At 36.2% G+C, this 27,376-nt stretch overlaps 1 protein-coding gene across 1 annotated transcript in view; it reads right to left on the reverse strand.

Annotated features, from left to right (window-relative positions):
- Positions 1-27,376, reverse strand: part of LOC123322553 (beta-1-syntrophin) — a 274,185-nt gene that overhangs the window by 15,366 nt on the left and 231,443 nt on the right. Inside the window, exon 3 of the mRNA XM_044910500.1 lies at positions 3,818-4,020. Coding sequence (XP_044766435.1) covers positions 3,818-4,020 — 203 coding nt within the window. The remainder of the gene's footprint in view (positions 1-3,817; positions 4,021-27,376) is intronic.

Here is a 27,376-nt window from a genome sequence, read left to right on the forward strand (position 1 = left end):
GTGAAATGAATTTTTCAATGATTTTCCACATGAAAAAATTTCTCGAAAAGTCTCACCTTTGGATGTAATTTGAAACCTGCTGAAATTTAAAAAAGAAGTTTGTAAAGTGCTGCCATCTTTTCAACGAAAGTGGAAACTGTTGTAATATTTGCAACTTCTACTTATCGTTCAAGTGTACTGGCAACACCCCACATTCTGGTAATCTTTCCAGTTTCTACCCTTACGGCTTATACGGATATTCCATATCTTAGCCTTTCTATAGTTTTCACCCTAATAAATATAGAATAGAATATTTTTCCATCCTTATTCGTATATGATGATGAAGATATTTCTAGGTAATCACCCACTGCATTTACCACATTGTATTATTCTATCTCTGTTGTTGGTAGTATATCTTTGACTAGTTTCCGCAAGTTTTTCTGTCCCACCACTAATGTAGCAATAACTTCGTTCAATGAAGTCCCCTGGGGAAACAATATGTGAGAAAATACTTTTGCTATCTTTCGCCTTCTTGCTTTGAATCATGATTCTCAGAATCACATGCAAATGAGCAGTTGGGCTTTATTGAGTGGTTAAAAATTCTTTTCCTTTTCCTTTCTCTTCTTCGCTTTAGATCAGCTGTACTGTGGAAGCTATAGTTTTACCCTCTCTTAGAATCGATTTGGTTCAGTAAATTACCTTGTAGCTGCGTTTTGAAGTCAGCAAATCAACATAAAAGTCAGTTTCTGATGAAAGGTTAGTTTCTTTCTAATATACTGACGATAGCATCAAGAAACTTTATCTTGTGGGTGACACGGAGTGAACTGAAATTTTGGCTTTCCCTTGGGGTTCTAAGAATTTCGGTGCCTGGCTCAATATGCCCCAGTGGCTTTACTCCTTGTGGTCGCCCTGTTCAATTTCATTCGTAACTCAAAATAACTTCGATATACCTAAGAATAAGGAAAGTAGTCAGAGAGAAAACATATACCTTTACATACATATATGTTATATGTTCAAATGTTCATTAATTTATTGTAAAGCCGAATGCCCTGAATACGCCCCTGCCGCCGCTCGAAAATATCGCGAATATCATCACGAAAACTCCCGGCTGCTCTGGAACCGGGGCGTATCGAGATAAAAGAAACGCATAGTGGTCCCCAGGACAATTAGAGTTCTGAATAGAGAACGGTAAATTCCCGAAGAGTTGCGAAGTGTAAAGTAGTGAAAGTGAATTAGTGAGTGTGTAAATAAATTAGAGTAAGTCCTTGTACATAAATTAGTATAGTAGGTATTTGTGTGAATAAATTAGACGTTCTGTGAAGGTAAAGAAGACAATTTAGTTAACCCCGCTAACGAAACACTATCATTTTCTGTGAAAATTATCTCAATTATTTACTGTTTGGACTTAAGTTACAGGAAACTTCACCATTTTCTTATGGTATTCATATAAACTACAAAAAATCAGTTGTGGTATTCCGAACTACGCATCCGAAATAGTGATGAGAGTCTAGGCATTTTTTGCAGGCACAACTAGTGATTTTTCTTATATGTATAAGTATTCATACTATTCATGAAAACAGAATTATACAAAAAGATTCGGATGAATTCAGTGCCTCTGGAATTGTTCAATTCTAAACTACTTCCCCACGAATAAGAAGATTATTTCATGAATTAGAGACAAAATATGGTTATGTCGGCATCTCAAGCATTCAGATTCAGTCGTATTTCAAACAGAAATAACGGAATATGTAGGTGGAATTGTTTCTGGAAAAATAATTTTCTCCTTGTTCGATCACCTTTCTGGAGGGAAAATCTCATTTAAACAGCCGCAATAGCTTCGGAAATCGGAAAGGGAAAGCAAAACAACAACAGGGGCATTATTATGCTATACGAAAGCCTAGGCAGAAATCCAATTAATCAAAATTCAATCAGCGCGTTTTTCTCTCTCCATACCGGAAATTTGTGGTGGAGGCAGGAAGATGAACGGATTTATTTCGTGGAATTAGGATCGATTCTAGACGCTGGAAAATTGCGTATTTTCGAAGGATTATTCAGAACTTTCGTGTCCTCATTCTGACTTTCGAGGGAGGATTAACTTTTCGAATCAGGTATCATTAAATTACGTTGTTGTTCATGAGAAAAACACACCACAGAAATCTTTAGCTTTTACTTTGAAAATTGAGAAGGGGATCAAAAAATTTTAATTTTTCAAGCTGAATCCATGTGAATCCAATTTTAGAAAATCCCTGCAACGGCAAACTTGGGATTATAATTTGAAAAATGAATACTTCAGTACTTTTCGACACACTGCTTAATTATTCAAAAAATAATTTGGAATATAAGGGGAGACGGACTTCACTTTTTTAATTTTGATTTTAATTTTAAAATCAATGGATTGTATATACAAAAGGGCAAACAAAAGCAAAATTTTATGTGAACAAAAACATGTCGTTGCAGCCAAAATCACCTTAATGCGAAAATCTTTGCAATATAAATCTTTGGATGAAAATATCAGATTTGTGTTTCTTGACGAAACTTGGATTTGCCAAAATGATTCTTCTGTTCGTCAACAACTGATGTAACGTCTTCAATCTTTAGCCAAAGAAGATAACCAACAACTCTTCTCAAGCAAGCGACTGCATACTATTATGGGTCACTAACTTAATTTTCACCCATTGCGAAAATAAATATATTTAAAGACTGATCTCTTGTACTCTCCATGCAAATAACGTACAACATAGTGTTGAACCCAAAAATGATTTGACAAGCGTCATAACCCCACATTTTCCTTCTATACAGAGTGTCAAATTTCCATGGCCAACCGAGTGCTAAAATAAAAGTGAATGGAGTATAGGTAAATAAACTTGCTGCTTCACTAATGGCTCCAGAACGAGTTAGGGATCTGGAGCCGGAGTCTACAGTGGTAGACCGCTGACTGAACTCAGTGCCAGTCTGGGATAGTCGGCGACAGCATTTCAGGCAGAAAGGAATTTCCGATTCCTTAATCAGGGAACGGAACAACAGCTGGATAAGGCAAAAGGTCCTGGAGTACTGGCGCAACCGTCCTGGACTGCGTCACTCGCACAGGGCTATTTCAGTGCCTCCCAGCCCATACACCAGTCGTTGGCTAGGATTTTCTAGAACAAATCTGAGATCTATAATGGCGGCCTTCATAGCACATTGTAGACTCAGAACCTATCTTAAAAAGCTTAGAATCGTCAATGACCCGCTCTGCAGACTCTGCTTAGAGGAGGACGAAACGATTGAGCACATTCTCTGTGACTGCCTGGCGGCAGACAGGGTCAGACTTGGAGTATTTGGTTCTCCGAAGATGGTCCTAGAGGAACTCAAGAATCACTTCCCCTCCGACATCATCTCCTTTTTGAGTAGGATGTAGGATGGGACTGGAGGGAGAGATCTAGCCCTACGAGCTGGCCTGTGTGCTACAATAGACCGCTTGGTCGCAGTGACAGGTTTGGTTTATCCGTCCAACACGGTCCAACACACCCAGCAATCAGCAATAGGTAAATATTTCTCAACTCGATCTACACGTGTTGAAATGATCACCAACTAGAGTTGTAATTGAGCTGATTCGAATCACAGCCGCCTCTAGATTACATGATTATTAGTTTTCTGATGTTAATTATGGTTTTTGATTGTTAATTTTTTTTTTCCTTCGACTTCTTCTTTCCTTTAATTTTTCTTAGTGATATTTGTTGAGTTACTGATGCTCGTTATCTATCTTGAATTTACCAAAATATATTATCACTAGCGTTTTACAACGCTAGTTAAGCAGCGGTTCAAGCTAGTTTTCAACAAAATCCGAAAAAGACAATACCTCTGGTCTAGGTTTCCTTAGGAACCAGCCTATATGTCGCAGGTCAGGAATAAATCTAGAAGCTTCATGTAGAGCAGCAGTCGTCAGCATCGATAAAGCCGAATGGAGGGTATTAAACCATGCTACTGCTTCTGCTTGGTCTGCAGCTCTTAAGACACAACTATGGACAGCATCAGGAGAGTGGAGTTCCATTGTTCTATTTTCTGAAAAAAAAAAAAATTATATGAAATGAATTGAACTGCAAATTGAACGATTCTTCATGATATGGCAGTGAACGTTTTCGCAATGACTTTGTGAGACAGCTTTCACCAAACGGCGATTAACTCAGCTTAACTTAAACACAGATTAAAATTCTTTCTACCAGTGACTTGTCTTTTGTCTATGGAGTGAAGAAAGGAGGGTGAAGAATCCACAAAACACAGAAACACTCCACTTTAACTGAATCTACAGAATTATTCTGATCTTTTGTGTTCAGATATCAAGCTATTGGGATGTCAATCATACTTGAATGGACTGTGGTTCATAAAATCAACGTTGTCTATGGCTCAATGAATACTTTGAATCAAGGAGATATATTTCTTTGACTTTGAATAAAATATACTTTTATCCATTTTATCACATTGAGTCATAGACATATATCATATCATGGATATATTTTCCGAATTCATCCGATTTCAAATCTTCTTGGGTGGATTATTTTAGAGTAATTTGCACGAAATGAATATAAAAGAACCATGTTCGATAGTTTTTTTGGTAAGTGATATCTTCCCTTGTCATCTCAATACGGCTTTTTATTTCAATTTCAGGGTATCCTAGTAGTTGGGGAGCCGACGATGCTATATCGGGATTTACTCGAGCGTCGTGGAGACCTAGTGGATTTTGAAGATTAGATGGTAGAAAGAAAAAAAGGTTCTATGATGTATGCACTTTCAGCAGTGGGGAAAGCGTCTGCAGGTTCTCAAAGATGTAAAAATAAATAGTCAGGTGTAGATACTCGAGCGTGTCAGATTAAGATACTGTATAGGTATGCCCTACGTGTCTCTGATAATGAATTCATGCTTATCTGACAGTTTGCGCGGTGGGACTGGCCGTACGGAAGAGTTGAAAATGGTAAAAAAAAATTTCCAGCGAGTCTGATTTTTGAAGGATATGTTAATTGGACCCAAAGGAAGCTACTTTTCAAGGGACTGACAATTTGGACGTGATGCAAGGTCACAGCGGTCCTTTGAAAATGTAAAAAAAAATCGTCACTTGTACATACTCGAGCGTGTCAGATTTTCATACAGGTGGTTAAACGTGTTGATCCATTAATTTGACACTAATCAGGGGGGTTTTCTTAATCTGACACTTTGAAGATGATAAAAATTCTTTTTTTTCGAATATTTTCTTGCCTGTACCTCTAATCGTTTTTGTATTCATTATGAAAGTTGTAGATAATAAAATTCTTCGCAACTTTTGTCTGAAGTAATTTTACATACTCTCAACCGTTCTCAAGTTAGAGTGCGATAAGGGCGAGAAGCTTAGCCACACATAGGAAAGGGCAAGGTCAATGTAGAATCCCAGTCTACTCTACAATTGTCAAAATGAAAAGGTATTTCTATGATGACAATTTCGAAATTAGTCACGAAAATTTTAGTGTTGTCTGTGACTGAACCTTAGAATGTACTATTTTCCAATGAGTGAATTTTCGATTCAGCATGTATCGCTAAACACGTCGCATTAATCGCCATATATCTCAAAAACGTTTGAACGTAGAAAAAATTGCTTAGGACAAAATTTGTAGAAAATGTTATGCTCTACAACTTTTATTATGAATCTGATAAAGATTTGAAGCCCAGGGAAGGAAATAATTCAAAAAAACTGATTTTTGCATCCTTTATGGCCAATCTTTATTGTTTCGGCTTGCTAAAACTGTATTTTTTCCGTTATTCTCGAATCATTAGCTTCAAAATAAGAAAAAACGTCACTGCGCTCGAGAATGTACACGTAACGTTTTTTTTTGCAACTTTGGCGCCCTCCCACACATTTTCGACACGCTTAAATTGTCAGATTAAGCGATTATTTACTTTTCAACATGTAATGAGCCACATATATCTTAATCTGACACGCTCGTATGTACAATGATCGTTTTTTTTTTACTATTCTGACAGGTTGTCCTAGACAATTCCCCCTATATACAGGTCTAATTTTTTGTAGGGTCCAAGGTGTGTCCCCTAATATTAATCTGACACGCTCGAGTAAATCCTGAATTTCTTTCTTCGGCTTCCCAACTTGTAGGTATTTAAATTGCTTTACTCGTTGTATTGTCTCACCATTTAGACTTATTGTAGCTCTTTCATGTTTTTCCTCACTGAATACCATAAACTTCGTTTTTTTATGTTAATATCAAGTCCCAAATCTTTTCCTACGGCACTTATTTTGTGCATCAGTAGTTGAAGGCACTCCAAGCTGTCCGCCAGAATAAGAGTGTCGTCAGCGGTCAGCGTATCTGATGGTACTTAGAAGGACACCGTTGATTCTAATTCCATACTACATGTTCTCAAGAGCTTCTTTGAATATTAGGTCGGAATAGAGATTGAATAGAAGTGGCGAAATGAACCCGGTATATTGAAATCACCTGAAACCTCCATGTCGAGATTTCGTTCGAGAACCCTCTCTGTTAGTAGCCAAATCGACTTCAGCGGCTCAATTTCGAACACGGTTACGAAAAGGGATAACAAAGTAAAAATATTAAGGCATTTCCCATGCCTCCAGGTAGCTAAATTGCAAATGTATCTTTATCAGATGAATTATGTGTGTCGAACTAATTAATGTAATAATTTCCGGATCATCCCCCTGGCTAAAAGCATACGCCTAGATGGTTTCGAGGACAGAGGGAGGAAGCTACGGAGGATCGTTGAATGACTGATGTATTGTGTAGGTCCCGTTGACGGATATTGCCTTGGGAGATTCAATGGAGCGAAGGTATCGGAGCACGTTCTCCTTCCATCTTGTCGTTTGTTGCCTAAATGTGATACATTGTTGTAGTGGTGTCGGCAACTCGTGTTCGGGAATTAATTCTGCATTGTTCAATTGAAGGACCTTTCAAATTTAGCACCGAATTCGCCAGATACTCTAAGGAGTGTATTGTATTAAAGCTGCAGATCTACCAGATGTTTATGATGTACAAAGTATTCGAAATATTTCATCTCTCTTTTTAGTCCAAATCGAAATTGATAGAAGAGATTGTAGGCTTACAGACTGTTGGTAAATGAATGAGTAGGACTTTGGGATTTGATGCCTCGATGAACAGCAGTAGGTGTAGGGGAGACCGGGGATGGTTGTCTATAGGGGTAGGTCGACTAACTCTCAAAAACTCGTCCGACGCAATAGACTTGAGCCAACCAGTGAGGCAAAAAAGTGCGTCACCTCCTCCTGCTTAGTCACCGAGAACGCGGCATCGCGCATGCAAAAAGTTTTAGAGAAAGAACTCAATATTGAAAAACCACACACTTAGGTAAATATTTTGGTCCTAGTGATATTTGTAATAATGCCTATTTATTCGTGGTTATTGATCGTCAAAGCACTTATATCGAATGTTTGATTCATGTTTTTTTTATGTATAATTCTACTTGATTTCCTCACAGTTTTGAGGTTTTGGCAAGTGGTTACAAATTTAAAGTTTGTTGTTCGTTGTTTATTTAAATTTTATGCAAATTTTCTTCGTTTTGTTCTGAATACTTGCTAACTATTTTATTTACCTTGTTTGTTCTTCAGGTACTAAAATTGCGTTATTTTCAAACGTCGGATTGTTCATTTTCATTTGAAGTTTATTGTGTTCAATGAAAGTGGCAGAAACTTGCCTATTGATTTCAATAAAAAGAAATTAGCAATCCACCGGTCTTTTTGTGTCTTTCATCCTGTTTCCTCATAGATTTGGCTCTTATAACTTCATAGGTCAACTTACACCAGGTGAATAGTCCCATGCCTGGGGTAGGTTGACTAGTTTTTCCAATTATACATGAACTGGCCTGCACTCTATACCATAATCAGATACAGCGTTTATCATCTGTCAATCAAATGGATCAATTCAAGTCTGAAGATGAAAAATTCGTTAGAGTCGATACTTTTGTCGGAATAAATCAAAACCTGTGTGTTGACACTGATAACAATTTTTCATTCATTTCATAAGTGCAGGATTTTCTTATTCGTCATTTTCATCCCTTAATAATGATGTTAAGGGCTCGTAAACTTAAGCGATAAACATCTACTTAGTGCTTCAAACGAGGTAGAGTTATATTAGGAGTTCAAGATCATTCAGGATCTGAAAAAAAACAGCCAACTCGTCTACATCTTCTAAGGTGTGCATTTGGAAGGTTTCTGGACATACTTTTATATTTAGTTGATTTCCGGATTGTGTTGCCTAAGGCCAATAAGGCGTTTAAATTATTTTCTTTAATCGCGTTTTTCCTGAAACTGGTATATGCCTCATTTCAATGCTATCCTCTTTATTGTCTCATTTTTTGCCAGTTCTGTCAATTGCACTAATTTTTTAGTGTTTCGAAAACTTTTTCTATACAAATAATATTCTACCTATATAAAGAATAATTGAAGGTTTTGTGAAATAAAAGTATTCTTCATATTTTCTCGTTAATGCACCGTTTTCGAGTAAATTCATGTTCCAAAATTATAAAGTATCTGTGAAATTTGAAAAATTGGTTGCTTTGGCGGAATACAACTCTGTTTAAATGATCCAACAGAAGTGTAGTGTTACAGATTGAGGTAGTTATCATAGACAAACTATACTAGTTATTCTGAAGGTTATTTTGTTTTTCTAGGGAAAGCATAGCTCATTATGGAAACTTAAATTGGCTATATCTTTTTACTAAGGCCGAATCGGAAAAAATGGTATAGGAAAAACGTGCCTCTTTTGACTTCAAGAATCTACTGTTTAAATATTTGTACCCTGTATAGAATGAATATTTGGATGATCCATATTTGAACTGTTGATACTTTCTTCTGAAAGGGGATGTTTGAGCTGGACATACGAGCATAGCTGCTCTATACATTACTTGTGCTCTGAATGCTACATTTATGTGACAAAAGAAGGAACACTGGATATATTTCTGCTATACAGCAGCTCTGTAATATGGTCACTTGGATCGTGTAAGTCGTAAAGTAAGACAAAAACCATGATTAGCATTTACTCTTCCTCGATGTCTTTCTGTTTATCGTTACGTTACATTTGTCTTTTTACATCGATGAACAGGGGCGGATCCAGGATTCGTCTTTTGGAGGAGAGGGGGTCATAACCCCCTCATTTCTTGCAATCCAAACATCCAACTTCTGTTAGGATCTAAAAAAAACTTTTTTTGTCAATGCGCTGACATCTTTACGCTTTTTTATTCTTGAGGCTTGTTTGCACCAATCCCCCTTAAAAGGAGTACTTAACTAAGCGTCGTTCAAAGTTAATTGACGCTTAATTTTATTCCCAGTTGCATGACTGTGGCTTAACAGAATCTTAAGTAAGGGGCCCTTAAGTTTTTATATCTAGTGATATTTCAGTTTTTTATTTTGGTGCAACTTGATCCTAGTCCAATAAAGCCATTTCATTGGTTGGTTGGTTTATTGATAATGATAAGAATTGTCAAATAAAAGGTACCTAAGTTTATATAAGTACAACACCATCTTTGTGAGGTCTTGTTGTGAATTTGTTTTATAAATGTTGAAGAGGAACGTGAAGAGAATGTCCTTATTGTCCTTGTTAGTACGAATACGGTGAATGATTGCCAAGCAGGTGGTGGTAATCTACAAAGGGCACTCAACTTCTCAACAGAAGAAAAGAGTTTGTTGCTAACTATATGATTTGTGACACAAGATTGAAAATAAAAAAACAGATGGCATTACAATAAAGGCAAAAGAAAAGGCTTGGTATTCAGTAATGAATTCATTCAATTTTCAAAATCCATAAAAAACGGATTCTGCAGACAGTTCAACAAATTATTTTAGGTTAGAATCCCGCCCTCAAATATTTGAGTGGCCATTACAGGCCATTAAGGTTAGCTGTAGCCATTCAAATGTCAGTTAACAGCTGGTGCAACGTAATTTTAGTTAAGGGTTCATTTTAAGGGACACTTAACACTAAGTGTGTTTGGTGCAAACGGGTCTGAGACATGGTTAAAAAAACGTTTACAACAACAACAGCATTAATAACACGTAAATATAAAATAATTCAAGTGGATTATAGTAAGTTTACACATGCATGGATTTACCGGCGCCAGTCTTATAGTAGGTTTACACATGCAATGATTAACTGGCGCCGGTGACTTCTGGCGCGCCAATAACTTTAAAATGCATATGTAAACACTTACTGGCGTGCAAACGTTATAGTAGGTTTACACATGCAATGATTCAATGCCGCCGGTGACTTCTGGGGCGCCAGTAACTTTAAAATGCATTTGTAAACACTTACTGGCGTGCAAACGTTATCGAGGCATGCATGGATTAAAAATTTTGGTCGCTTCCAAAATTTCATGCGCCAGTATCTTTTCTTGCGCCAGTGAAATTACAACTTGCAAATGTAAACACATTCCGTGCACGCCAATGAATATTGTTTACGAAGCGGCAAATCACTTTTAAGGTTAGAGGGACAGTAATAGTTTACTTTGGTTCTTTTGTGAGTTTTGTGTTTTAACGATGAACAAAAAAGAGAAGAAATGGAAATCAGAAACCATAATACAGTTTTTAGAATTGTATGAACAAGTTCCTTGTTTGTGGGTCGTGCATTCTGGAATGTACAAAAATAAAGATGCTAGTATCGATACTAGCAACTGGCGTGCAAAACACTGGAAACCGTGTAAACGCTTACTGGCGTGAAAGTTGAACTGGCGTTAAGACTGGCGCCGATAAATCCATGCATGTGTAAACTTACAATTATCCAGGCATGCATGGATTAAAAATTTTTGTCGCTTCCAAAATTTTATGCTCCAGTATCATTTCTTGCGCCAGTGAAATTACAACTCGCAAATGTAAACACATTCCGTACACGCCAATGAATATTGTTTACGCAGCGGCAAATCACTTTTAAGGTTAGGGACACAGTTTGATAGTTTACTTTGGTTCTTTTGTGAGTTTTGTGGTTTAACGATGAACAAAAAAGAGAAGAAATGGAAATCAGAGGAGTCACCAGTGGCTAAATACCTTAGAGTGATTTGAAGTTTAAGTCTAGCACACAAAGCATCTCTCATATGGGTGTCTTTTTTCTCAATTAGTGGTGTGACACGTTGTGAAAGAAAATTAAATCCTTCTTCTGTCATTCTTAAATGATTTCGAAAGCTTTGGTGGTCTTCCATTGAAAGTTCTTTTAAAAGAAAATTTGAAGCACCCATCATTGGTCTCTGGGAAATCCAGTTGCGCACCCACAAGCTCCTTTCGTGACATGATGTTGGTACCATCCATGCATGTGTAAACATACTATATAGTAAGTTTACACATGCATGGATTTACCGGCGCCAGTCTTAACGCCAGTTCAATTTTCACGCCAGTAAGCGTTTACACGGTTTCCAGTGTTTTGCACGCCAGTTGCTAGTATCGATACTCTCGTTATAGTAGGTACCTACATCATGTAACGAAAGGAGCTTGTAAAAAATTGTCGAAAAATTGCAAAATCGATAATTGATAGTATGATTGAAGATTTGGAACGGAAGAAACGACATAAAAGAAAAGGTCGCTTATGGGTGCGCAATTGGATTTCCCAGAGACCAATGATGGGTGCTTCAAATTCTCTTGTAAAAGAACTTTCAATGGAAGACCCCCAAAGCTTTCGAAATCTTTTAAGAATGACAGAAGAGGGTTTTAATTTTCTTCTACAACGTGTCACACCACTAATTGAGAAAAAAGACACCCATATGAGAGATGCTTTGTGTGCTAGGCTTAAACTTCAAATCACTCTAAGGTAGTTAGCCACTGGTGACTCCTTTGATTTCCATTTCTTCTCTTTTTTGTTCATCGTTTAAACACAAAACTCACAAAAGAACCAAAGTAAACTATTAAACTGTGCCCCTAACCTTAAAAGTGATTTGCCACTGCGTAAACAATATTCATTGGCGTGCACGGAATGTGTTTACATTTGCAAGTTGTAATTTCACTGGCGCAAGAAAAGATACTGGCGCATGAAATTTTGGAAGCGACCAAAATTTTTATTCCATGCATGCCTGGATAACGTTTGCACGCCAGTAAGTGTTTACATATGCATTTTAAAGTTACTGGCGCGCCAGAAGTCACCGGCGCCAGTAAATCATTGCATGTGTAAACCTACTATAAAGTCAAAAATTCAAATGAAAATATAGTGCAAGCGAGGGATGAGTTTTTGGTCTTGGTCTCCCCCTTGGATCCGCTACTGTTATTAGATGAATTAATTTCGATAAATCAAAGGTACTTAAATTTTGATCCAGTTATAGCGGATCAGCCTTTCAAGGCTGAATGGAAGCGTATCGCTTTACTTCGGAACATAAATTTATTCAATAGAAGCTCCCTGTGGCATGACTACCCCCAATTATATCGGTTCAATTGTAGACCCTCATCTGAATATCGGACACAGTAAAACTATGCCAAATCGTTTGGCAACGTAGACCGGGCGTCCGCCTTTGCGGTCTTCGGATTCGCCCTCCTGATAACTCCGGATCAAGATAACAGGCCAACTGCGGCAGAACAGCGGCCAGGGCCAACTATTCAACAATTCGCGCCGGATTCCGTTTCTGCACAGTCATAAATTCGATCACATGAGATGGTAATGTGGACCTCTGCGGGAACTCGTACCTATTGTGCGAAGTATACCCCGCAACTCCGCTTTCAGCTTCGGGAAGAATTGAAATATTGCAGGGGCCTTCCAAGGGATGCAGAAAATCTGAATATCGTGCCATTTCTGTCAGGAGGTGAGTTGTGTTATGATGATCAGTCAGTGGAAGACCTTGCGCATCCACGATATAAGTGAAAATGGGATGTGATGAATGTTTTTTGAAAATTTGTAAATTACTTATCATCAGATTTATACATTGCCGGTGGACTGATAGGCACTGATCGACAAAATTATAGCTTTGTTCTCCCACCTAAGGAAAATATATATATTTTGAATCTTCGTAGCCAAGGTATAAACGCACGATAAATAAAAAGTGGAAGTTAGCTCTTGTTGTTTTTTAATAATTATATTCATGATTTTTAACAAAAACAATGCATTATAATATTTGCAATGGTGTATCGCTTAGATCTTTTGTCTTTTCTGCTGTAGGACGACTCCAGTATTTCTCTAACGATGGACCAACAATAATCAGCAAGCATAAAGGGTTCCCCTTTGCCTTGGTAGCGTTTTTCGAATGACGCGATGTCTTGATGGAATCGCTCTCCATGCTCGTCACTTACGGCTCCCATATTTTGTGGAAAGAAATTAATATGTGATTGCAAAAAGTGTATTTTTAAGCCCGTTTGCAACAGCCGAGAATTCTCTAGAGAATTTGCTCGAAAATTCATGCGCCGTAAATTATATACCGTTGCATACGCACTTTCGGTAGAATTTTCTGTTCAGTTGCATACAAAATTATCTCTGCCGTTTTCTTGCGAGAATTTTGTAGAGAATTCTCCAGAGAATTCTCGGCTGTTGCAAACGGGCTTTAAGGACATGTTGCATCCCATTTTTTGATTAGCCTGTAACATCGTTTTGACGATATTTACATATTGCGGAGATTTGTGATTGCCAAGAAAATTTTTGGTCACTTCTACAAAGGACAACCAGGCTTCTTTTTCAAAGTCATTCAATGCTGCCAGAAACTGAACTTGTTTCAATAGTTTGTTTATTTTATAAAGTATCGTAGGGTACAGAAGTGCGAACATGGACAATTCACGCATGTCTTTCATTTTGATAACGGGAGCTAAACAAACGTAAGTACTATTATTTTTGTAATAAGGTGAGGAATACCTAACAAAAAAAAAATATAAATCTCTTAGGTGGGACATGTTGCATCCCATTTTTTGATGAGCCTGTAACATCGTTTTGACGATATTTACATATTGCGGAGATTTGTGATTGCCAAGAAAATTTTTGGTCACTTCTACAAAGGACAACCAGGCTTCTTTTTCAAAGTCATTCAATGCTGCCAGAAACCGAACTTGTTTCAATAGTTTGTTTATTTTATAAAGTATCGTAGGGTACAGAAGTGCGAACATGGACAATTCACGCATGTCTTTTATTTTGATAACGGGAGCTAAACAAACGTAAGTACTATTATTTTTGTAATGAGGTGAGGAATACCTAACAAAAAAAAATATAAATCTCTTAGGTGGGACATGTTGCATCCCATTTTTTGATGAGCCTGTAACATCGTTTTGACGATATTTACATATTGCGGAGATTTGTGATTGCCAAGAAAATTTTTGGTCACTTCTACAAAGGACAACCAGGCTTCTTTTTCAAAGTCATTCAATGCTGCCAGAAACTGAACTTGTTTCAATAGTTTGTTTATTTTATAAAGTATCGTAGGGTACAGAAGTGCGAACATGGACAATTCACGCATGTCTTTTATTTTGATAACGGGAGCTAAACAAACGTAAGTACTATTATTTTTGTAATAAGGTGAGGAATACCTAACAAAAAAATATAAATCTCTTAGGTGGGAGAACCCTTGTTGAATAGTGTAGGTATTCTATACAATTCTTAAGCAGAGTATGTAATGGAAAACAACATTGGTAATATTCAATATATTGCCTGGACGCATTGCCAGGCATTATAAAGGTAGTAGAATTCCTAATTCCTAGGGATTGTAGAGAACACCTTAATTATACAGGGGTGTATTTAAAGGTGAAGCATTTTTTTTTCAACAGAAGGTAGAACTGGTTAAAATGAATGTTTCACCAAAAATCACCTATACAAAACATTCAAAATGACAAAGTTGAAAAAAAAAATTGAAAATGAAACTGAAATAGTAGTAGTAATACGACCCTAGACCGTTTGTTAGCTGAATTATCGCAAAGCAGTGGGAAAAAACTTATCTCCTGATTCTACCATGTGGTGTCGTTTAGGATATTTACGTGGTAATGAAAATGGAAACTTAGGATTGCCGAATTGTTCTCAATATTTTTAAGTAACTTACAAGATTTTATGAAATGGCTCATATCGATATCAACTGACAGAATAGACTTTTAAGACACATCAAGTCTAAAAAATACTTCAGAATCTCACCAATAAAATTCGTCTAAATTATTCACGAATTTTTCACAATGGGCATCACAATCTTCTTGTTGGAACATTCCAACAATCGTCGTAAAAATGGGATGAAATGGGGAAACATCATAGCACTTTTTCAACATAAATAGCATAAGCACTTTCAAGGAACTGCCTTGATTTTCTAAATTTTTTTCACCCTCAATTGCAAGATACAACAATTATGATCCTCTCAAAAGTGACCTGATGCATCTAATCCGATGAACTTGGTACTGAACCATTTATTGCCCAGACATATGTTTAAGTTTTGTTTCGTTTTTGCGATGCCGGAGTCACCTTCCACATTCCCTTACTTGAAATTCAATGAAATTGATTGCCACACAAGGCCAATTTTTTATTTATTCACTTATTCATTTATTAATCGGGAAGAAAAATTATCCCAGACAAGTATCCACGTATTAACTATATTAGACTAACTCTGTAAACCTTAATAAATTTAAAAGAAGAAAAGTTCAAGACATTTTAACCCTACACTTCAGCAAGCAGTCTTTGCCTTCTTGATAATCTTGATAAAAGCACATGAATCTTCAAATATGTCTGTCGTAGTCATAGGGCCATGTGCACCGACTTATTTAAGGCGAGATTAACGTTAATACTCGATTATTTCTCTGATTTCTATAGCAGTTACCATAGCAATAACCGAATTTAACCCTCTAATACCCAAGTCCGCCTTGAGACTGGTTGCATATAAGTGGATACAAAATTATTCTGCCCATGTCCGCCTTCAGTATAGGTTCATTTTGTGAGAACAGGTGTTAATGTAAATCAGTTAACTATTTGCGAAAAAAAGATGTAGATTACTTAAGCTAATTTGAAACTATACGGAAATAATTAAAAAAAGGAAAAAAAACTTGGGCATTAGAGGGTTAAGTTAATCCTGTCTTAAATAAGTCGGTGGACTAAAGTTTTATTGTAAAATCAGTCATATTATAATACGCCTTCGTCATATTGTCCGATTATCATTTACTTTGGTAGTTTTACAATAAGCCTAGTCATATTGAAAAAGCCTAGGCGTACCTATTATAGTTGGGGAGCTAAATCGGGATTTACTCGAGCGTCGTGGAGATCTAGTGGATCTCGAAGATCAGATGGTAGAAAGAAAAAAAGGTTCTATGATGTATGCACTTTCAGCGGTGGGGAAAGCTTCTGCAAGTTCTCAAAGATGTAAAAAAAAATCGTCAGGAGTACATACTCGAGCGTGTCAGATTAAGATACTGTATATGCCCTACGTGTCGCTGATATTGAATTCATGCTTATCTGACAGTTTGCGCGGTGGAACTGGCCGTACGGAAGAGTTGAAAATGGTAAAAAAAAAAATTTCCAGCGTGTTAGATTTTTGAAGGATATGTTAATTGGACCCAAAGGAAGCTACTTTTCAAGGGACTGACAATTTGGACGTGACGCAAGGTCACAGCAGTCCTTTGAAAATGTAAAAAAAAATCGTTACTTGTACATACTCGAGCGTGCCAGATTTTTATACAGATCATTAATCTCGGTGTTGTAGACGTGTTGACCCATTAATCTGGCACTAATCAGGGGGGGTTTTCTTAATCTGACACTTTGAAGATGGTGAAAATCCCTTTTTTTCGAATATTTTCCTACCTGTACCTCTAATCGTTTTTATATTCATTATGAAAGTTGTAGATAATAAAATTCTACACAACTTTTGTCTGAAGCAATTTTACATATTCTCAACCCTTCTCGAGTTAGAGGGCGATAAGTGCGAGGAGCTTAGTCACACATGCGGAAGGGCAAGGTCAATGTAGAATCCCAGTCTAATCTACAATTGTCAAAATGACAAGGTATTTCTATGATGACAATTTCGGAATTAGTCACGAAAATTTTAGTGTTGTCTCTGACTGAACCTTAGAATGTACTATTTTCCAACGAGTGAATTTTCGCATTAATCGCCATATATCTCATAAACGTTTGAACAAAGAAAACATTGCTTGGGACAAAATTTGTAGAAAAAGATATGTTCTACAAGTTTTATAATGAATGCGAAAAGGATTTGAAGCCCAGGGAAGGAGATAATTCAAAAAAACTGATTTTTGTTACCTTTATGGCCACATTCTTATGGTTTCGGCTTGCTAAAACTGTCAGATTATATTTTTTTCGTTATTCTTGCATCATTAGCTTCAAAATAAAATAAAAACGCCACCGCGCTCGAGAATGTACACGGGACGTTTTTTTTGCAACTTTGGCGCCCTCCCACACATTTTCGACACGCTTAAATTGTCATATTAAGAAAATATATACTTTTCAACATGTAATTAACGACATATATTTTAATCGGACACGCTCGAGTATGTACAATGATCGTTTTTTTTTTTACTATTCTGACAGGCTATCCTAGACAATTCCCCCTATATACAAGTCTAATTTTTGGTAGAGGTACTCTACAAGCTCCAAGGTATGTCCCCTTATATTAATCTGACACGCTCGAGTAAATCCTGAATTTCCCTCTTCGGCTCCCCAACTATTATAATAAGACTGATATTATGATATGCCTGCGACATATCCACTCCATTGACAGAGAGCAGACAGCTCAATTTGTATTTCTGCTCAGAAAGTCAAAATTGGGAGTTCTGAAATAATAAGGATGATGGTCACCGACAATCCGCCCCCAACACTTCATAAAAGAACAGAACATCAGTCAATCTCCGACATAAAGTAAATCAAGGCGGGTGTTTTCTGTGATCTCCGACGATCCCTGAGGCTGAGCAGTCCGAGATTACGTCTTCACCCTATGTAATCATGATTGAAATGGTTGAATTATTCTTAAATGAAAGGTGCCGTGTGAATCTGTTCTGCACACTGCATACTTTTCAATCTCTACAATAACAATGAATTATACCACAGATTTAGGATAATGGTGGCGAAATTCAGTCTGAAAATTCTTATTATGAATCCTACCATATTGTTCAATTTACGAGGATGTATTGATATCTAGTTAGCCTAGACCAGTTCCATGAATAAACAAAATATTGCGTTACCATAGCAACGAACAATATCTCATTAGAAGTGTCAGTTTGAAGTTTGAGCTCAAAAAGGTAAACCAGAGTTACGCAATGAATTAAAAGAAAGAAGATGTCCACCGAAATTGTGAAAATCGAAAAATTGGAGTATCGAGCCATCATCAAGTAACTGTATTCAAAGGGTTAAGAGGTGAGCAGATTTACGAAGATATGGTTAATACTAAGAGGTCTAAAACTCTGGTGTATTCACTGATTCGATTTTGTTTTTAATTTCGTGGGGATATCGGATCAGTTTCGTTTTTCCCACTGTAGGTAGCGCTGTTTAGAATTTGACAGAGCATTGTCAATTGATATTTGAAAATAATTTGAATACTTTCCTACGACTAACGAATATGTTGTATTTATAAGCGATTACTGATGTGTGAAAATGTATTAGTTTCGAGAAAGGGGTGTAGAACATTCATTTATTCAACATGTCGTTCAGTAAGTTCAGTTTTCTGTATGGACAATCAAGAACTACAGCTAATAATTCGGTGTTGTTGGAATTTGAGGCAGAAAAAATCAGATGAACGAACATTCGGGAAGGATATAGCTAAGTTTTATGGCAACTTCAGCAATATTTTTCAAAGAAACTGTATTGGAAATACGTAATGTGAATTGTGAGCATGTATTGAGAATCAGAAATTGATAAATCTATTCGAGTTTGTTCTTCAAATATTCTTCCTGAATAGATATAGTGAAAATTACCTTTCTATCAACTGAATATATTGGATATTTGACCAATTAACTGTGTTTTATTAAAATCATATTGAATTACCCCCCTCACGAATTCAAGTTGTCAAGCGGAAATTATCTTGAAGAAGAACAGTAAATACTCCTTTGAACCCTTATTCGGTAGTGTTGAAATGTTGATGAATTTGTTTTTACAACGAAAATTGAACTGTAAATCACAAATATTCCTTAACAGCTGACAAAATATATGGGCCAATTCATATTTTGCACTCGTTGATCGATATTCGATATCAACGCCAAACGAAATAAAACGAGAGAGTATCTTGGACTTCCTTTGATAGAACAAGGATAAAACGAAGCAAATGACATGGTGGCGCCGCCACGAAACTGATCCCATATCCCCGATTTTCTGAAATGTTGATGCTTGCAAAAACTGACAAGTGCACACACCAGTGTTTTAGACATCTTAGTTAATACCCTTGGTGATCAATGTCCTTCGTATGCGACCGTGAAAAATTGAATTGCAAGCTTCCAAAGAGATAAATTTTCCATTGAAAATGATGACCGATAGGGAAGGCCAGTTTCTGTGTCTGTCCCCGAAAATATCGATGCAGTTCATGACATGATTTTATCAGACCGTCGAATTGGAATAAAACGGATATCTGAAGCACTGAATATTTTATATAGTTCACGTCAATTTGGACAAAACTGCTGCAAAATGGATCCCCAAATGTTTGAATGTTGACCAAAAGCGTTCAAGGGTAGAAGCATCGCGTTCGATCTGTGCTCGATTTGAAAACGATGTAGACTTTTTAAACCGAATTGTTACTATGGTACATTTCTACGATCCAGAAACAAAGTTACAATCGATGGAATGGCGACACTCTGGTTCTCCAAGACCTAAGAAGTTTCGTGTACAAAAATCTGCTGAAAATGTTCTTGCTTCAGTTTTTTGGGATTGCCATGGAATAATCATGATTGATTTTTTGGATAAGGGTAGAACAATAACCGGAGATTCGACATTACTGACCACTCTACGGGAAAAAATTAAAGAGAAAAGACGCGGAAAGCTATCCAAAGGTGTTTTGTTTTAGCAAGGCAACGTCCCTGTACACAAATCTCATGTTGCCATGCAAAAAATTCGTGATTTAGGGTTTGAATTACTAGAACACTCCCCTTATTCACCATTCCTCAACTGAAAAAAAGTGTAAAAGGTCGTAAGTTTTCTTCCAACGAGGAGATAATAAAAGCTGTGGAGGTCTGGTTTGCAAAGCAAGAAGAAACAAGTTCTAGAGACGTTGCAGGTTCGCTGTAATAAATGTATCCAATTAGAGGAGAATATGTTGAGTAATAAAATATTTTGACATTGAAATTTTGTTTGGTTCTATAGTAGGCTAAGAATTCTTCAAAATACCCTCGTATAAAGGAGCGCTGCGCACTAGAGAACGCAACGTCTCCCAGCTGAAAGAGGTGTTGATTTCTGTTCGAGTGAGTCTAAGGAAATCATATACATTATACATATTGAAGAATCGGTCTTCCTAAAATTCTTGTTCTTTCGACGTTGCTAGCTAACTCTCGTACTAATTGTGTCGATGATTGTGACATTTACTTCAGTATGTTTCAGCCGTGTTTAAGGAGCTGAATAATTTGTACTAGATTTCCTCACCGAAAATCTCCTAAAAATTCGCATTGAAAATCCACATAAAACAATCTGCAAAAATCGTAGAGGAATGTCAAATTTAAACTGTCGAAGTAGAATTTTTTCATTCCGTTTCAATGAAATACCGTCTTTTCATCTGAGGCATCGATCTGCTGTCTTTAGCCTGCCTTGTTTCCTGTATCACATTAGCGATGCCTTGTGAGTAGCTCGATAGGATGTCAGGAGCCGATCAATCGCCTAAAGCATGATATTAAATTCCAAATGTTATCCTGGATCTAGATAAAGAATATTGAATTGTAAGGAATAGGGGTCGTTCTGCTTTAGCTACTTTGGGATGAATCCCTTAGTTGCTCTAGAAAGCTTTGAAGAAATTCTTGTTTGCGGAATGGAAACTTTTTCCTATATCCCCCGAATAAATATTCTTTCCCTACTTAGATATTGATTAAAAACATCTGCTATCTGGAAGGATGGAATAAAAACTGGAAGCTTTCGAAAAGATTAAAAGCACTCTCTTGAAACTGGGATTTCATTATTGTCAAGCATCAGGTTTTTATGGATTTTACGATGGATGTTTCGAACGAACTGATCAAATCGTAAGATTAATAGATGCATTTTCAATCGAAGAAAAGATTGCCATTTCATGACTATTGGGAATTATGAAATTACGTTTAGGACTGGCTTCGCAGATTTTCCCAAAAAAAGATTATGTATGAACGAGATAAATAGTTTGGTTTATGGCTGGGGGCCTCTATTGAGACTTTACAGGGTGCTTTGTCCGATTCGACCATCCATTATTTCATCAATAACCTTATATACCTAATACCTAAGGACTTCGAATTCTAATTTTCATATTCTAAAATTTTTCGTGATATTATAACATTAACTTCAGAATGAGTCGATTGAAACCAAAAATTTGAAAATGTCGAGAAGCACTCTATTCATTTAACAAATTTAAAAGAATTATCACTATTATAATAACACTTCCAATGGAAAATAATTGGAAAAAATTACCCGGTAGATTAACTACAGTATATAATTATAATTATACACTGATATTCTAAAATCCACAATACGTCAGATGGTAGAAAACATATTCAATTTAAGAGAATTTATATAGTGTTAAATCTGAATCTAAACGACTTATATTTCAGCTGAATATTTCCACTATCAGAAGGATTGTGAATGAAGAGGATGACAAAGAATTTCCTTCTATTGGGAGACTCAAAAAAGTGATGGCATTTGAGAATTTTATGTTCAAGTGAATTAATGCGAAAAGTTTACTACAGGATTTTCGATGAATGTCATCGTAGAATAAGTTCCCGAATTTTTTTTTCTATTTTTCATTTGACTTTTTCTATACATTGTAAGGTTATTTAAGGTACCAATAAATACCTAATTATTATTATTATATCAATGTATTAAGATCAACAGACACAAATACGCGCCAGTTGTCCTTTTAATTGTTTATTCATGTGAAATTTTTGTTCAAAGGTGAAGTTCATCTTGACTTGAAACTTCCTTCAATTCCTTTTACTTATATTTATGCAAGATGATTTTTGTTGAAGAATTCAGCATTCTTGTAATTATCTGTTAATTCCTTCGGGAGATACCCATTCCCAACCACTGCATCATATGCATTTTATCTTCGGGTTAATATTTTTGAAATCTAAAACAACGGATGTAACGTATTCAAACTTTAGCCAAAGAAGATAACGAACATAAACTCTCCTCAAGCTAGTGCATATTATGATATCATACTGATCTCTTGTATTTTCCAATATCTGGATTTGGTATGCCTTCAATCAGTTTGTGTAAACTTCAATTATGTTCGTCACATATTTTCTGAAGAGATTAGACATTGTGATAAAATACGTAATAACAGAAACTTTTACGTACAACGTGCAACATAGCGTTGATTTAAAACCCAAAAATGTTTTGACAAACGTCATAACCCCACATTTTCGTACTATAGGGTACTCTAACGATTTGTCAAAATCAGCTGATTGTTCGTTACCGTGGGGCACACAAAGCTTTTTATTATCACTATAAAGATGTATTTCTGAGAAAGTTATAGTCTTATAACTCTAATCTAACGTCGGGAAGAACATGTTTTCCAAAAACATGCGCAAAACACAATACTCGACGAAAACAGCATGCGAATTAATGGAGGGAAAAGCTTGTGTGCCCCACGACAGCGAATGCTTAGTTGGTTTTGACAAATCGTTAGAGTTCCCTATACAGAGAGAAATGTGTCAAATTTCCATGGCCAACCGACTACTAAAATAAAAGTGAAAGGAGAATAGATTTAAAAATTCCCCTTTCACAAAACTTTATGAACCACGAGACTCGAGACGAGACGATACCAAAGACCACGAGACGAGAATTCATATCTTATCGACGAGACGAGACGATACTTTAGTGAAGTCTCGTCTCGTTGGTCTTGTTGGGGTGGGCATCCTTAAGTATTTCAGAGATGATTAATTGAAATTCAGATTAGTCGATTCAATTTAAGCAATGATCATTTGAAATTCGCTTGAGTCATATTTATTTCAGAAACCATCAATTGTTGATAAATTAACGATAAGTATTTCATGTATATCTAGTTATTGATAATGGAAAATGGATATTATCCAGAGGTTCTTTCTGAATTGAAATTAATATTATCTGAAACACAATGGAAGCAATCTGAATTTAATGTGATTAATTCGAGTTACAATTGACGGCTATACGGATATAAATTCGATTGAACTGAATTTCACATGACCATTTCTGAAATTAATTTGACCAATCTGAACTACATTGAATATTTCCTGAAATAAAGTTGACTAATCTGAAATATAAGTTGAAAGCTGACTGACCATTTCTGAATTACATCTGGAAATGGTGTAGTCTTGTCTATCGTTGATGTGTTAGCATCGTCTCGTCATCTGATGCTAACTAAACTATTGATATAGACTCGAATGACTTGATGATCAACAGATCAAGCCAGGTTAACGTTAACGAGAAAAGTGTCAACGTGTCAACCTTACACCACACCAAGATTTTGTTTTTGGATTTACCTTTCAACTTGTATTCTCTACGACGTCGGTATAAAATACATCAATATACAGGGTGTATTTGAAGGTGAGGCTTTTTTTCAAAAGGAGGTGGAACTTGTCAAAATGAAGCGTTTCACCAAAAATCACCTATACAAAACTTTCAAAACAACAAAATTGAAAAAAAAATTGAAAATGATTACGCGGTCCTAGACCATTTGTTAGCTGAATTATCGCAAAGCAGTGGGAAAAAACTTATCTCCAGATTCGATCAATGTGGTTTCGTTTAGGATATTGGCACGTTCGATATTTACGTGCAATGAAAATGGAAACTTAGGATTGCCGAATTGTTTTCATTATTTTTTAGTAACTTACACGATTTTATGAAATGGCTTATTTCGATACCAACTGACAGAAGAGACTTAGGACACAAGTGTAAAAAAATAATAATTCTTCAAAATCTCACCAATAAAATTCGTCTAAATTATTCACGAATTTTTTCACAATGGGCATCACAATCTTCTTGTTCGAACATTCCAACAATTGTCATAAAAATGGGAGGAAATGGGGAAACATCATAGCACTAACATGAGCACTTTCAAGAAACTGCCTCGATTTTCTACATTTCTTTTTCACCCTAAATTGTACGATACAACAATTATGATTTTCTCAAAAGTGACCTGATGCATCTAATCCGATGAACTTGGTACTGAACCATTCATTGTCTAGCCATATGTTTAAATCTTGTTTCTTTTTGCGATGCCGGAGTCACCTTCCACAGTCCCGTACTTGAAATTCAAATAAATTTTGTGAAACTTCTAGGGGTTGTATCTAAGCCATCTTGGATACTAAATATAGACAATTTTTGGTGAAACGACTTATTTCGATGAGTTCTACCTTCTGTCAAAGAAAGCCTCACCTTTGAAAACACCCTGTACAATAAACGACTCTTAGGGCACGATAACTTGTGACATTTCTTTCTAACTGGCCAAGGTCCCTTCTTTCTCTTTGGTCGTCTTTGAAACTCCGAGTCTTCGCGCTAACATTCGTTGCGAAATTCCGACTCTGTTTTTTGCAGCTTCAACTAGTCCAACGAAATTATAGATTGCTACTAGAACATCTCTAATATTTGATTTGATAGAATAAATGAAATCAGGAATGCTGGGGATTCTCCAAACTCACTGTACTGAGATTAAAATCTATATAAATTAGCGAATGCAGATCTTTGTGGATATTAATCTCGAGGAGAAACGAAAATTTAGGAATTATGCATTTGATAAGCTGGCGAGGAAAAAGTTGACGGATAAAAGTAGAGACAGCCGTTGAGAGTTTTGATGTTCGGTGAATTCCAGAGAAGGCCGGATTACAAGTATAACCCTATTTGGCTATTTGTCTAATGGAAAACGCCGAAAAGAGGTCATTTTCACACGGATACTAGAGTAGGCGGTGAAAGCCTAATCGGATATGTCTAATGGTGGAGTTTTCCCTTGTTGGATAATGTTCAAGCAGATTTGGGAGCGTGTTTCGCTGACTCGATAAGCCAAAATTCACCTTGGGGTGTGAGCTCAATTTTTTATCATAATCCAGTAGAGTTTCCTAATGGTGAAACGAGTTCGGCACTATGTGCACAGGAATATTATTTCCGTGTTGTCAAGAAGCACATAATATATGGTCCAGCTCCAACAGAACATACAGCAGGAGTTGCGGAACAATACACTGAAAATACTATTAAAATTTTCAACATATTTTAATTTTCAAGGTTATAAAACTTAATTGTACCAACAATGAGACGATCTTTCAAACCTCGTGCTGAAAAATGGGCATTGAGTGCATATAGTGCGGAACATGATTTCTGCACTTCTTCTGAATATGAAAATTGCATCAATGCAGCATTAGTTTAATCAATAGAAAACCCAAAAAATGTAATATCATACATATCAACATATGTCTTATCGGCGAAACGAGACTGTAAAATCTCGACCTTAATCTGAAAGAACACGCTGGGGATCAGCTAGAAGGAGCTTCGTATTCTCATACACCTCCATATACACTTCAGGAACTCAGACAAGGGTTTTACAGTGACTCAGCAGAGAAATTTATCTTCAATTAACTTTATTTTTTCAATTTTTCTGAGTGTACACATTTTGTACAACGCTGGAAATGGTCGAAAGAATGAGTTTTCACATATTTCATATATTGGTGCAAATGAGATGGCAACAGTATATTTGTTCAAGTAATGAAAATCGAAATATTTCCTCATTTTATTTTATTATAAAACAGAGATTATAGAGTAGAAATATGGGAAACGAAGAGACTAAATACAGTGACTCTAATGAGTGAATTGTTGAAGTAAGACTTGCTAAAGTCGCTGTGCGACCAAAGTGATGTGAGCGCCATCTGTGTTTCAAATGTGTTATTACGACCCTGAGACTGGTTAAAATATTAATTTGAGAGCCATTTGCACAAACATATGAAATTTTGTAAGATTTCAGATGGCCATTTTGATCGGAGAGGTTTTGAATGTTTTGGTTCTCGTACCGTATTTTGTTTATCTAACTCCTTGTAGTTGTTGATTATTTAATTTTTTAGTCTAATTTCTTGGTGAAAACCCCAAAAGATCGTTCGAAAGTTATTTAATGGTGAGGAATTGTGGATCAAATAATAAAATTGATTTTCCTGGGGAATTTCCTAAATTAAGTTTTTTACTTCACTAAGGAAAATGGAAACGTAAGTATTGAAACTCGTAACATGTGACTCGGTCATTCATTGATTTTTATTTTCAGTGCTCCGAAATGGATAAAACTTTCAGGGGGTAGAGACAATGAATTCAGCAAACAATACTGACTGCACCATGTGACACCATGTGCACCAGTGATCATTTTACTCCAAGTCAATTGAGAACTCTTTATCATTTTTGTATGCAGAAAGCATCCCTTGCATGAACGACCCATTCAAATTATGACCTTTATAGGTCCTTTAAATGATTCTCAATTGCAACTCCTTCAATATATTCAGAAATGCAGAGGTTTTATTGAATTTGATTTGGGAATACAGTGACTGTCAAATTGTTGATTAGATAGTCAAAGTTTTATGAAATCTGCTGCGAGTGTTTTGTTCATTCATTAATCAATTTGTATATTGTGTCTATGGAGAGTAGAAAGAAGGAGAACGATCGCCGTACTAAAAATGTGTCCCCGAAAACGGGGAACGTAGGATAGGTGTCGCTGCGATTGCTGAGTTTATCGATAAGGGGGTGGGGATTTTAGCGTCAATTTTAAATGAACAGCCTTCATTTTATTTAAGGTTATGTGTCATCGTGGTTTTTCTGATGATTTTTCAAATACCTTTCTTCAAATCTATATTAAATATGAGTTCTCTGAATTATATGCAATAAAATACAATCACTGATAAAAAAAATTGTACCTATTTTTTTTAACATTGTTTATTGAAAACAGGTATGTTAGTTCTTTTACCGTAATCTCCAAAATTATATAAATTTGCAGTGAGGAGTAGTACACATCAAGACAACAAAAGGTAGCCATCTCAGATTTATCACTTAGGTATTAGAGTAGATTCTGTTTCCAATACTCAGCTGAGCACCGATATAAACCATATATTATGTTATGCCAACAAAATTCTTCAAGAATATCCACTTCTGAACCGTGTAGTTTTATTGGTTAGATATTCTTATTCAGAAGAGTCAACTTCTCACGAGGGATGACAATTTCGATTTCGTTTATAATGAATCGATCATATTTTTGATATCTTCATCGCAAAAGTGCTCTTGACACACAAATTGATTCCGAGTCTATTCTTGAGGTGAGGTTTTTTCCAATTTTCTCTCAAAAATGCTCTCGGAAATTGTATGTCTTCTCCTTTTCTTTCCGATGCCAAAACACTCTT

This window comes from Coccinella septempunctata, chromosome 1 (genome assembly GCF_907165205.1).
Source record: "Coccinella septempunctata chromosome 1, icCocSept1.1, whole genome shotgun sequence".
In the NCBI taxonomy this organism is placed as follows: domain Eukaryota; kingdom Metazoa; phylum Arthropoda; class Insecta; order Coleoptera; family Coccinellidae; genus Coccinella; species Coccinella septempunctata.